Source organism: Oncorhynchus tshawytscha, linkage group LG29, assembly GCF_018296145.1.
Source record: "Oncorhynchus tshawytscha isolate Ot180627B linkage group LG29, Otsh_v2.0, whole genome shotgun sequence".
NCBI lineage: Eukaryota > Metazoa > Chordata > Actinopteri > Salmoniformes > Salmonidae > Oncorhynchus > Oncorhynchus tshawytscha.
Genome location: NC_056457.1, coordinates 9,910,322 through 9,924,294, shown reverse-complemented (window position 1 = coordinate 9,924,294; position 13,973 = coordinate 9,910,322). Strand labels below are relative to the sequence as shown.

Below are 13,973 nucleotides of genomic sequence, written 5' to 3'. Positions count from 1 at the left end.
CGGTTCTCTCGCTGCTGGAGGATGCGTCTGTTGATGTGGAGGAGCCAAAGGAGCTGTATGACCCGGATGCCATGGTGACCTTGATCTTCTTAGCAGTCCTAAGGTCGTCTGAATCCAGATCTTGGAAAAAAGTCATCCTTTTCCTCTTTGATCCCATGGCGCATTGGGTTCCCTTGTCCTCCATCTTGGGGGTTGGTAGGCCCTTTTTCCTTGCCATCTTTGAAATTGCCCTGGTCTCCATAGGAGTGGGCCAGTCAGGGTCAGCCTCACTCTCAATCTGCAGTTTCTGGAGAGTGCTCTGTGTCAGTTGAGGACAAGGGAGCACCAAGGAAACCATTTTGGTTATGGCCTGCTGGCTGGACCGTTTTTTGGTTGGGCGTTTGCCCCTGTCCACATTGAACCTGCACTTCCTCTTCATTCTCAGCCCCTTGTTCTGAAACAGTCAGACAGTCCTAACATTTTATTTTGGGATGTTTGTGATAACCTTTATGAGAAAATAGTGTGATTTGCAAGTGCACCAATAAGCCACCTTGCCATTGTAATAGATATATATAAGCCCTGTCCAGAACAGAGACAAACCCAGAGCCACTAGGCCCCATAAAATTGTGTAGGTCTGAAAGGATTTGATTGCCTAAGCAATATGGTGAAAACAATTATATCTAGCCTATTCTAGGGTAAAACAAACCAATTGAAAGAAAGTTCAAGCTCATACTTGAACTTTGATACTATTTTTCACATTTTGCAGTCGTTTTTGGGATATGCTGTTGACATCGAAGACACCATTTACACACTTTTTTCTCACCATAACCTGTTCTGTTGAATTCAGTCCTGGGTTCAAATACTTTACAAAGTAACACTGAACACCACTCTCTGAGCCATATGCACACACAAAAATATAATTCACACATGTTTAATACACACATGGAGTAGGACAGATGTAAACACCCACCTATTTGTTATTATTACTACGACTGTTTGTCATTTTAGGACTGTTCCATTGGCCTGATTTCAAACAGTGTTTCAACCCAGGTCTGGTTGGATTATCATTGAAGTCAATCAAATGTAGAACCTACCAGGAGTGTGAATATAGAAAGTTGTTCCAACGAGGTGGTGGACCCGTTTCATTGATTTGTCCATCAAAATGTCATATAATATATATATATATATAATGTCAGACATGATGATGTCATCTGTCACAATTTTGTCACACAGTTGATGTCACAATATATCACTCTAACAACAACGCGACCAGTCCCGGCGACAGTAATCCCCACGCTTGTTGTAAAAAAAAATACTCCTGAATATATAAATAAACATTTTATTCAGGTTTTTTTAAGTGAAAAATAATCCTGTAAATTTTCAACCAATTATTGAGCCCCTGGCGTCAACGTCATCAATTGTAACCTGACACTTAGGCCGGGGGTGGCTTTTGAAATACACTGCGTCTGGGTTTACACGCACAATCAATTTGAAGAGGCTAGAACACCCAGACAGATCTCGGATTAAGGAAAACTTCGTGTATATAAGGTTCTCACAGTGGAGTTGGCTAGCTAGCAGTTGGAAACGAGTCGACTTGAAGTGGTTAATGTTAAACCCTTAGCTAGCTAACTTAGCTCCGGTCCGTTAGCTCACGTAAACAGAATTCCAAAGGCACCATCAGGAAAGAGTGTTGTGTCAACGTATTTGGCCATAACGGATAGTAGTAGTGACTCTGTTGATGCTAGTTAACGTTAGCCCATATACAACATAACTGAGTCTGGTACCTCGGATAGTAAAGAAAGGTAGCTAGTTAGCTAATCATTTCTCAACTAGAGTTTTGTTGTAGAGCTAGCGCGTTAATTTACGTGGCTTGTTGTGGACCTGGTTATTCATTTCAGAACTACTAACGGGTGCGTGTTGTGCCAGCTAACGACGTTAGTTAGCCCTGGATACGTCGACTGTCCACTCTTTGCAGTTTAAACCACTAACGACATGGGTCTTATATTTGCCAAACTGTGGAGTTTCTTTTGCAATCAAGGTGAGTACTTATCTATCAGCTAACATTTTTAGCTTGCTAGTAGCTAACGTTAGTTAGTTGGTTGGCTAGCTAACGTTTTTGGTTGCCAGCTGATCTTCGTCCCGATGTGTAGTTAACGTTATTCCTTGACAATGGCTGCATGAAAACAACACATAGTAGTGGTCTAGTTAGTTGGCTAACTATTTATTTATTTTAGCTCAATGTTAGGGAGTTACCGTCTGCAACATAATCTAATGGTGGTAGAGGTTCACAGAATCAGCCAGCTAAGGATACTGTTAGATGTAACGTTAACACTCAAATAGCCACATGTTTGAGAGGAATAATATGCAGTCTGTGGTCCAATTTCTGACTTGCTGTTTAGGCTACTGTTTCTGTTGACTTTGAGAAATGGACACAAGGGACGTGGAAGGATGTGGAAGTCGGTTTGGAGTTTTATAGAGCTAAATGGATAACAAAGACGTGTTGTAATGGCCCTTTCCTGTCTTTTCAATCCTGCAGAGAAATAACATGTCAATATAATGGAATTGGGCAGAGCCTTAAAAAAAAAATGTAACTAGGCAAGTCTTTTAAGAACAAATGTTTATTTACAATGACGGCCTAGGAACAGTGGGTTAACTGCCTTGTTTAGAAACAGAACGACAGATTTATACCGTGTTCGCTCGGGGATTCGATTTAGCAACCTTTCAGTTACTGGCCGAATGCTCTAACCTCTAGGTTACCTCCCGCCCCCTTAAACCTGGTCTCATATCTGTTTGTGCTCTTTCCAACTACATTTCTCATTGTCAAGCCAAACATGACAATGAGGGACAAGGAGTTGGCATGATGATAGCACAAACAGACTGGCACTCATGCTAGCCTGGTCCCAGATCTGTATACCAATGGAGGTCATCTATAGTAGAACAACTCTCATACTACTGTCCCGCAATGTTGGGCCATAAGGTAATCCTGTGGAATTGTGTATCCCATTGGCCTAATCCCTCAGTGAGACAGAAGAGGACCAGTGAATTGCTAATCCCAGCCTCCAGTGTTTTAGACTAGAGGACTTTAACAGGTCAAAAAAGTCATTCCGAAATGGATCCATGGCATTCCCACCTGACCCGATATGCATGAATAAATAAAAATAGACCTGTTCCGAATGGACTCGAAGACAGTCTAACCTCTTACGAAAAGACCTGTGGAAAAACAGACCAGTGGTCGTTTAGGTCCGAGAGTAGAAAGAGGGAGCGAGAGAACCCCAAGCTGGGCGCTGCCAGCGACATCAATAAACGAGCGAACTTGGCCAAATGATCCACAGTTACTTGCCCTTAAACTGAAAATATATAGATTCGTTGTTTCAATGTGTTTCAATAGCATATTCAAAACTTTATAGCCTTTAACTTTATAGCCTATTTGATTATTTTCTACTATCTGAAAACAATTGTTCACCTCACAGTTCAGATGTAGGAGATTTGAGAGCTAAATGCATCAGTATGATATATATAAAAAAAGTATAAAGGAAGGCATAGGTGTCCATTTATTTTTTTAAATAAGGATAAAGGAAGAGCTATAAGAAATATAAAGTGTCGCTGGTTCGCAGTTGTCCAACTGAATGTATCTTCCGCATTTAACCCAAACCCTTGGTTAAATGCTCGGGGTTCGATCCTGCAACCTTCCAGTTACTGGCCCAACGCTCTAACCACTTGGTTACCTGGTGCCCCATTAGCTAAGCATAATAGCTAGCCATACCAAACCTTCACAGAAGTTAATTTTGATATTACCCTAATAAAGTCATTGTTTACAGGGAAAATACAAACAGGTTATTATATTGCAGCATTAAATTGAGTTTTGCATCTTGCCCTTTTTTAGTTTTTTCCTTTTCATGGTTTGATTGCGAGTAGCCCTAGGCCTTCTGATAATTATGTTATATTGCAGCAAATGTAACATTACTCTAAATTTGGCCAAAGAAAATGGCTGAACAGAATGAAACAAAACATATTTAAATAACTGATTTAAACCTTGAACAGGCCTATATTGAAGTAATTACCAATAAATGTGAGTGCCTACTGTAGGCCTACCCAACAAATGACAGCAATAGGCAAATGTTCTTTTATAACAGGCCTACTTATAACCTAAATACAGAGCACAAAAGACAGAATTTAATTTGGGCAACAAAATGATACAACGTTTTTGCATATTTCAAGAACTGGTTTATGTTATTAAATAGGCTAATAATATACAAAAATAATAAAACAAATCATAATGGGAACCAAAACAAATAGGTTAGAAAACTGCATCAAACCTGAATAGTGAGTTCCATTTGGCCAACGTTCTTCTCATCTTTCTCCACTACAATATTAAACTTGTCCCTGAGGACATTGCTCCTTTCTCACTCTCTCTCAGCAGCAGGCGGACGTGAGGCGAGCAGCTGGAATCACTTTCAGCTGGACAGAAGCTATACGTTTTTGAGTTGCAGTTGGCTGACAACGATAAAGCTTGTGCGGTTCTTGTCTGTCTCACGCACATTAAATTTAAGAGGACTAGTCCAGATGACAAATCAATTTTAATTGCACAGATCCGTGGCAATTTTATATTAGATCCGAGAGACAAGTCAGAATTTACCATTTCGGGGGCTTAGAACTCTACCAGTTTCACTCACATCAACAGAGTTAATGGTAGTGAGATTACTACTAGGATGGATGCTTGTGGAATGTGCATTCTGGACCACTTCCATCATGGTGTTTGTCATATTGAAAATGTTTGATTTTGTTTGAATGGAAAATATAGAGTTCACACCAGTCCATGGATATGGAAATGTTGGATAGTGTTCTTTGCATGTAATAAAGTCTCAACTCTCTCTGTGAGCTTTTTTTGGCCGGGCCAACCCACATCCACAACAATCCACAATCCTCTCAGGAAGCAATAGCTGTGGAACATCTGACGACATCATCTGTTGTGTGCCAAAGCCTGTCAAAGTCATCAGCCTTCTGATAGTACTACCTTCCTCCTTGTCACCCATGGGCTTCAAAGGTGAAGTCCCCTATGGGGAATATTCTAACACAGACGTGCCAACTTTGATTCAGGCTTTGGTCTGCCAGCCACCTCTGTATGACAGTGGAGTGTTAAAGGCCCTAAAGCAACACAGAAGCTAAAGACCCTGTATGGTGATTTTGGGGGGTGGGCTACTTGCACTTGTGTTAGGCCAGCTAAAGCTAGGTGCTAAGCTAAGAGAGAATTTGCTTGAAGAGGTAGGCTAATTAGCTTTGAAAATGGCTCTGGTGTGAAGTTTCCCGTAGGTACAGATCTAGGATCAGCTTCCCCTCCCTTAATCTTAGTGTGGCAAGAAGGTAGTGTATCTTGGGAAGGGAAACTGTAACCTGTGCACACTTTCTTTGTTGCAGAACACAAGGTGATTATTGTTGGGTTGGACAATGCTGGAAAGACCACCATACTGTACCAATTGTGAGTACTTAAAAAAAAAAAAAACCGTTTTAACCTTTATTTAACTAGGCAAGTCGGTTAAGAACGAATTCTTATTTACAATGACGGCCAGACGCTGGACCAATTGTGCTCCGCCCTATGGGACTCAATTACATCTAGATGTGATACAGCCTGGATTAGAACCAGGGACACTTCTTACCCTGCGATGCAGTGCCTTAGACCGCTGCGCCACTCGGGACTACTACAATTTCCTCCCCCTTATCTACTGTCTCCATGTATCTTCAACTAAAACTCAATAGTTTTTCTATGTTTAGGGAAAACTCCTGGCCATCCTACTAACGACTGTTGCTCTCTCTGAGGTAGATGACTGCAACGTTTTTGTAACTTCCTCCTCAGTCTGATGAACGAGGTGGTCCATACCTCGCCCACCATCGGGAGTAATGTGGAGGAGATAGTGGTGAAGAACACCCACTTCCTCATGTGGGACATCGGGGGACAGGAGTCTCTCCGCTCCTCCTGGAACACCTATTACTCCAACACAGAGGTAAGTTACACCCAACATATTCTACTCACCCAGTGGCCAGTGCTGTACGTTTTAGTGGTAGCAGACAGACGGTGCATAAAGGTCCAGTGGTGTGTGTTGTAAATAGCGGGGCTCCTAATCCCTAATAGATGCTGTCAGAGAGGGGAACAAAAGTATTACCCAGCTGCCGTGTTTGTTCAGAGCACAGACGGACCAAAGGGGCGTCCCCGGATTCAAAGGTCACGCTGACAGAGGCCTGTCTGAAAGGCACGTTTTGCCTCAGCAGCTTATGGTAAGAGTGAGGGGAAGAGGAGGATGAGGAATGTGGCTCTTCATTGGAGCTCTGTTTTAAAACCCCCCCAGTAGGACTCTTCAAACCGTATCACACACTCTTGCCAATTCTGGAACCTGACATCTGCTAGGCTCTGTCCACATGCTCACTTCAGCACAAACACTGCATCCACATCTGCTATGCTCGCTGAACGATACACAATGAGTCATTAGCATGCTAGCCACCAGCCCCGGAGCAAGCCCAATTGTGAGGGTCTCCGCTCGGAAATATCCACCCACCATGTTTCACTGTACCTGTTCTAAATGGCATCTGAAAAGATTAAGTGTCCTAATGAATCTATTGGCTTTTATGGAAGTCATGAGTTTGTTTCACCAGCCATCTGTGCTCTGTCTCTGTAACTTGTCTGTTGCTGTACTTGTCTTCCCAGTCGCACGTGGCCAATCATTCCAAATCCCTCTCGCTCACTCAACGAGTCTGAGCATAGTGTCTTGCTGGTGACAAACCTAATGGCCGTGTCCAAAATCTGTCTTGCCTAGTACTTATTTAAACTGCGTACTTTGTAATAATGTTACTGTAGTGAACAAAATATAAACACAACATGCAACAATTGCAAAGATTTTACTGATTTAATAACGAAGTCAGCAAATCAAAATAAATTAGGTCCTAATCTATGGATTTCACGTGAATGGGAATAGAGATGCATCTGTTGGTCACAGATACCTTAAAAAAAAAAAATAGTAGGGCTGTGGCTCAGAAAACCAGTCTGTATCTGGCCACCATTTACCTCATGCAGTGTGACACATCTCCTTCGCATAGAGTTGATCAGGTTGTTGATTGTGGAATGTTGTCCCAGTCATCTTAAATGGATGTGGGAAGTTGCTGGAACTGGAACACACTGTCATACATGTCGACCCAGAGCATCCCAAACATGCTCAATGTGTGACATGTCTGAGTTTACAGGCCATGGCAGAACTGGGACATTTTCAGCTTCCAGGAATTGTGTACAGATCCTTGAAACATGAGGCCGTGCATTATCATGCTGAAACATGGTGATTGAGGCAGATGAATGGCACGACAATGGGCCTCAGGATCTCGTCACGCTTATCACTCTGCATCGATAAAATGCAATTGTGTTCGTTGTCCGTAGCTTATGCCTGCCCATAACATAACCCCATTTTTTTTTTTTTTTGTCAATTTTATTAGGCTCCCCATTAGCTAACGCTATAACGCTAGCTAATCTTTCTGTGGTCCAAGACCAATTAATGAGACATTAAACAATGACAAATCAAGACTTCAAACATTTAACAAGTAGACAAGACAGACAATTTAAAATACCTGACAGGAAACACTTAACATTCAGCTGATGCCTTCTATTTCCTGTCCAGTCATATGGTCTATCGCATTAGATGTTCTTGTGTAGTTGTGGGTGACAACTGCACATTTTAGAGAGGCCTTTTATTGTCCCCAGCACAACGGGCACATGTGTTATGATAATGCTGTTTAATCAGCTTCTTGATATGCAAAATCTTTGGGCTCCTAAGTGGCTCAGCGGTCTAAGACACTGCATCTCTTTGCAAAAGGCGTTTACCAAAGTCCCTGGTTCAAATCCAGGCTGTATCACATCCGGCCATGATTGGGAGTTCCATAGGGTGGCACAATTGGCCCAGCATCTGGGTTTGGCTGGGGCTGGCAGTCATTGTACATTTTGTTCTTAACTGCCTTGCCAAGTTAAATTGTAAAAATCTGGCAGGTGGATTATCTTGGCAAAGGAGAAATGCTCACCATCAGGGATGTAAACCAATTTGTGCTCATTTTCTGGGATCTTTTATTTCAGCTCATGAAACATGGGACCAATGTTTGACCTTTATATTTTTGTACAGTGTACATACTATTTAGAATGTACTGTTTAGTGAAAAAGTGCAGTAAGCAACAAATAAACATAAATGAGTATGACATCCTGGAATTTTTAAAGCATACATTTTTTCTAAATATCACATACTATCTATTTTCGCACACCTCAAAAGCCTACTATTTAGTACGCAAGTACGTGTTTTTGGAAATGTCTAATTTCCTCTTGCAGGATTTATAAAGTGATTTCAGTTGGCATTTTCTGTCTCCTGTAATTCCCAGTTCATCATCTTGGTGGTGGACAGCACAGACCGAGAGAGGCTGGTGATCTCTAAAGAAGAGCTCTATAAGATGTTGGCTCATGAGGTTCGTATATTAACCCCCCAGTACTCTGACCTTCATTCACACGCATGCTGGCACAGAAAACTGGTAGGAAACCATACAGAACTAGTCTTATCTCTGTAATTGATTATTTTATTTTTTTGCTAGCCTAAAAAAAACAAGGAGCTTGTCTCACAAGTCCACATGAATGATTCCTAGTTCCCTCCGTCACATTGTTCAGGGGAAGTTTCCAATGTGCTTGGTTGCGTCCCAAATGGTGCCCTTTTCCCTATATAGTGCCATATGGCTCTAGTCAAAATGAATGCACTAAAAAGGGAATAGAGTGCCAGTTGGGACACATGTTGTAGTGGAAGTTGCATTGTTCTCTTTGCCCCTTCTTTCTTCCCAGGACCTAAGAAAGGCAGCTTTGTTGATATTTGCCAACAAGCAGGATATGAAGGACTGCATGTCGGCGGCGGAAATCTCCAAATACCTCACCCTCAGCTCCATCAAAGACCACCCCTGGCACATCCAGTCGTGCTGCGCGCTCACAGGAGAAGGGTGAGAGGGGCCTTGGCATCACGCGGACACACACACAACCTTAACACTGTCCCGTTCCTTTCTATAGCCTATGTGATACGCCTCTTAACATTACTTCTTCTGAAACTTCAAAAGGGATCTGCAACTTAGACTGTTTGTCTTTTTTTCTTTTCAGCTTATGCCAGGGCCTGGAGTGGATGACCTCGAGGGCGGGACTAAGATAGCCCCTTCTCCCTCGTTGGCTGTTGAACTGACTGACTACCGTTCTCACCTATCTGGTGGTATCTCAGCCTCTCCCTATTGGCTTCTTAAAAACAAAAAAAATGGTTCAATTTTGAGCTTAAGGCTGCACGGGAAGCAAGTGTTGCGTCTCTCCCTGCTACATCAACTTGACCTCACCTGGGTTGTGTTCATTCGGCACCAAACAGAAGAAAACAGACCAAAACAGGGAGGGACTTCCAGAACTTGTCCAATTAGAAATGCTCCTTTCCATTGTCCTTTGCAAAACGTTTTTGCTACGGTGTGTTGTAATGAATACCACACTATTATAAGGTCCTTGTTAACTGGACCCTCTTACTAAGCCACATGGACTTTTTGCTACCTGGATGTGATCAAGCTGATGGTAAACTGCAGTAGAACCACAGCCAGAAAGAACACTTCTCTAAGACTGGAATACTAAGTGTCCACTTGAAGCGATGGACACACCATCACCACTACATATCATGATTATATATCATAATGCCATATTAGGACCTGGATTAACATTTAGGTCTCTTGAATGTTCTGTGCGGAAGTGTTTCATCAATCATGTATTCATTTGTCTGTCTATTTTGATGCCTACTATACAGAGGCCTACACCAAACAGTGTTTACCTACTCACTTATGGTAGTCAGGTTAACTTACTTAGTTGGAGAAAGGAAGGGGTTTATCATGGTGAATGGACACCGGGTAGTATCAGTAACACAATGGTATTCTATGTTGGTTACAGGAGTGGAAGTCTGTTACAATACATGTGTTTTGGTTTAGGCCTATGTGTGCAGGATGGCATGTTCAAGATGTTTTTAACTACTTTTTGGTGTTTTTTTATTTTTAAATTTCATTTGTCGTCGGGGCTTATTATACATAGTCAGAGGGTTCTGTTCAAAAGTAGTGTACTATATAGGGTGCCGTTTGGGATGCACTCTGGGTACAAGCCTCATGGTGCTTGTTTCTTTGACTGTGGGAGCCACTGTATTATTGGGAATAGTCTTATTGTATTTGACTTCTCAAGCAAATGTCGCTGGGATCTGTTTTTCTTAGCACTCATTCACACCGGAAACAGATGGGGTGCTAACTAGTGCTGAGCGATCAACCAAAATGTTGTCTTTTTTTTTTTTAACCGCTAATTGACCAACGTTGGTTCAATTATTTGAATTCCATGTAATTTTTCCCTGTGAGCTCAATGCACACATTTCAGTTTCTCCACAGATAAATCAGATCAAGCCCGATCTGTGCAACGTATTTTCCAACAGGCCAATATTCATAGTTTAGTGCAGAAAACGTGATAATTAACTACAATGACCATTATGCATAATCCTACTTTTCAGTTTTTTTTCCCGTTACTCCTGCTATGTTAGGTTAGTGTGGGGCAGACACTTAGAGAGCAGTTGCTTCGTGCGGTATCTCTACCTGAAAATACATTCATCTAAGTGATTGATAGTATGCCTTATTTCCATTGAAGAACTACTAAAATAGTGTTTTTTGTCAGACAGCATAGGCAGCAGCTCTATAGAGATGAGGAGATTTGGAATTAGTCATCAAATAAAACAAATGTAATATACAGAATGAAATATTTTTAAGTAATAATTTAAGTGATATGCAGTAAATTGGCAGTCACTACTAATAATGGGAATTTTAATGATTGTTTTCTGTTAACATTTAACCCACAGTGCATTTAATGTTAAAATTGTATCAACTGAAAACAGATTATTGAAAAATAATAATCAAACCGAAACCATACAGACCTCAAATGCAGTAATCGCTCGGCACTAGTGGTAATATCAGTGTTCAAAGCTCAAGTTTCATAACAGTATTGTACACATGTCGATGCAGCATTTTGATTAGATTATTTTAGCCTTCTGTTATATACATCTCAAGTATGTGTTGAGATGTCAAACTGAGCAGGTCAGTAATTGCAGCTACATTTTGTTAGTGTATCACCTTATTCTGACAGAAATTACTCCTTAGACTGACACTCAGGCTACTTTAACTCTATTTGCTATCACGCCACCTCCTTGTTTTAGCTTGACAAGGACATCAATGGAGTTTGCAAAAGCACTAATGGATCTGGGACCAAGCAAGCGTTAGATATATGGTAGTCTTTGTGCATTTTTGACTGCAGTGTGTCGGAACATGCCATCCAGTCCCCATCAGCTTATGTTGCGTACCCTCAAAACACCTAGCCTGATCCCAGATTTGTTTGGGTTTTAGCCAACTTCTCTAGTTAGAGAAATTGGCTGAAGCACACAGGTCTGGGACCAGGCTACTGACAGGCCTCAAAAGGAGTTTGGGTTAGGGCTTCTCCTGTGTCAAATGTGCCACATGTCAGACAGACTCGCATGTGAATGAATGGGATGTTGATGCTCTTCTTATGTCTGAATGTCTGTCTGCTTGCCCTGACAATATTGTATCCCTTGTTCCCGCTGTATCAAGATTCTCAGAGTCTAGAATCAGCCCCATTCCACAATCTTACTCATTGTGGATGGAACCACTAAATTGATCCTAAATTGGCACTCCTACTCTGAGAAGCATGCTACATATGGCCTCTCAACACCAGGATTTGTTACGACATTGGCCTGATGGGTGAGTTCTTTTAAATAGCTAACAGATCTATGCACGTGTGTGTGTGTGTGGTGAAGTCGAGGAAACAACTTCAGTCTTTTTCATTGGGACTAGATTCAGAGTAGTTCAGGGTCCGGTTTCCCCAAAGTACCTTAAGGCTACGTTCATCATTAGGACCTTCGTAGGAGCATCGTTAAATCTCTAAGCTGTTTCCCAAAACCACCGTTTTAATAAAGCTGCTCTTAAACACTTATTTAACGACATCAGGCCACTTGTAGAACAGCTAAGTACGTCGTCAGATGCTTTTTCTTGCCCTTCTGCGTGACTTTAAAAGATAAATACAGTATAGGCTACAGACCTAATATACTGTATTTGATTATATAGCTAATTGTAGACTAGCCTTCCGTCTAATATTTGCCAAATCTTGATTTAGTGCGTTTTTTATAGGGTAAACATTAGAATAAGCCGCCTCAATATTTGTAGCCATAGACAATAAATAACATCTCTCTAGGAGCTGATCCCTCGTCAGTAATTCTAATGTTAAGATTGGAAAGGCAGAACGCTGCTCCGAGAAGGGCAGTATCAACACAGGCCTCAATGCACTTATTGAACGTACTCTGTGGTGGTTTGTGAAAAGCATGTTATAGCTTTGACTGTTGTAGGGAAGATTAAAACTGTCTAAATTTCAGTGGGAAACTGGGTCCTGGTCCATCGCGTGACAAGTTACAAAGAGCAGTGGCGTCCACCCTGGTCCGGGAGAGTATCTGAGTCCACTGGTTTTAATTGACACACAGTTAGCATTATGTGAAACCGATGGACCCATGATGTGTCCCAAAGGGCTCCATATTCCTTATATAGTGTACTACTATCAGTAGAGTGCCATTTGGAATTGGGACACATACCCAGTCTCTTCAGAATCATAGTGCATTCCATTGGTATCTAGTGCTTTATACTCTGTCAGACAGTGGAATGGTCAGACACTTAAATCAGGATGATAATGACATGTATGATCTGGGTTGCACATTTCAGTTTTATTTTTAAATAAAATATTGTATTTTGAAATGTTAATCTGGTTTGTTCACTGACTAGGCCCAGAAGGCTGCGATTTGCTTTTCAATGTTTCAGGCATCCACAGCTGGCTGCCAGCAGTCTCATACTGTTTGTACCTTCTCATGGGTGAAGACCTGATGAACATATGAGGACATCTGCAGAGAACCTTCTCAGAACAGAGAACCTAGCAGCTGTCATGACCAAGTCTGCGTTTACACAGGCAGCCCAATTCTGATATTTCTTTCACTAATTGGTATTTTGACCAATCAGATCTGAAAAAGCTCTGATTGGTTAAAACACTAATTAGTGGGGAAAAGGATCAGCATTGGGCTGCCTGTGTATGCTATCATCTGGTGTGTTGCACTGCCATAATAAAGTAAGCATAGCACTGACTTATTAAAAACAATGTTTTCTCAATGTTATTAGATACAATATATAAACTCAGCAACAAAAAAAAGAAAGGGTCCTGAAAAAGGAACGGTCTTTCAAAGATAATTAGTAAAAATCCAAATAACTTCACAGATCTTCACTGTAAAGGGTTTAAACACTGTTTTCCATGCTTGTTCAATGAACCATAAACAATTAATGAACATGCACCTGTGGAACGGTTAAGACACTAACAGCTTACAGACGGTAGGCAATTAAGGTCACAGTTGTGAAAACCTAGGACACTTAAGAGGCCTTTCTACTGACTGGAAAAACACCAAAAGAAAGATGCCCAGGGTCCCTGTTCATCTGCGTGAACGTGCCTTAGGCATGCTGCAAGGAGGCATGAGGACTGCAGATGTGGCCAGGTCAATAAATTGCAATGTCTGTACTGTGAGACGCTTAAGACAGCGCTACAGAGAGACAGGACGGACAGCTGATCGCTCTCGCAGTGGCCGACCACGTGTAACAACACCTGCACAGGATCGGTACATCCGAATATCACACCTGCGGGACAGGTACAGGATGGCAACAACAACTGCCCGAGTTACACCAGGAACGCAGAATCCCTCCATCAGTGCTCAGACTTTCCGTAATAGGCTGAGAGAGGCTGCACTGAGGACTTGTAGGCCTGTTGTAAGGCAGGTCCTCACCAGAAATCACGGGCAACAACGTCGCCTATGGGTACAAACCCACCATTGCTGGACCAGACAGGACTG

At 41.8% G+C, this 13,973-nt stretch overlaps 1 protein-coding gene across 3 annotated transcripts; it reads left to right on the top strand.

Moving 5' to 3' along the window:
- The first annotated feature begins 1,408 nt into the window (after positions 1-1,408).
- Positions 1,409-12,846, top strand: arl8 (ADP-ribosylation factor-like 8). 3 transcript variants are annotated; one of them, XM_024393047.2, is made up of 7 exons: positions 1,409-1,781; positions 1,878-2,017; positions 5,395-5,455; positions 5,831-5,978; positions 8,380-8,463; positions 8,828-8,979; positions 9,134-12,846. In XM_024393047.2, exons 2-7 carry the CDS (start codon positions 1,972-1,974, stop codon positions 9,180-9,182), a joined length of 540 nt encoding a protein of 179 aa, XP_024248815.1. In that variant the 5' UTR covers positions 1,409-1,781; positions 1,878-1,971; the 3' UTR covers positions 9,183-12,846. The 3 variants fall into 3 exon arrangements, with proteins under 3 accessions (XP_024248815.1, XP_024248813.1, XP_024248816.1); XM_024393045.2 differs by having other exon boundaries at positions 1,409-2,017; XM_024393048.2 differs by lacking the exon at positions 5,395-5,455 and having other exon boundaries at positions 1,409-2,017.
- The last annotated feature ends 1,127 nt before the right edge of the window (positions 12,847-13,973 follow it).

Coding starts and splice junctions, on each gene's coding strand:
- arl8 (XM_024393047.2), top strand. CDS start 1,972: ATGGGTCTTATATTTGCCAAACTGTGGAGTTTCTTTTGCAATCAAG. Junction 5,456..5,830: donor ACCACCATACTGTACCAATT/GTGAGTACTTAA, acceptor CTTCCTCCTCAG/TCTGATGAACGAGGTGGTCC. Junction 8,980..9,133: donor TGCGCGCTCACAGGAGAAGG/GTGAGAGGGGCC, acceptor TTTTCTTTTCAG/CTTATGCCAGGGCCTGGAGT.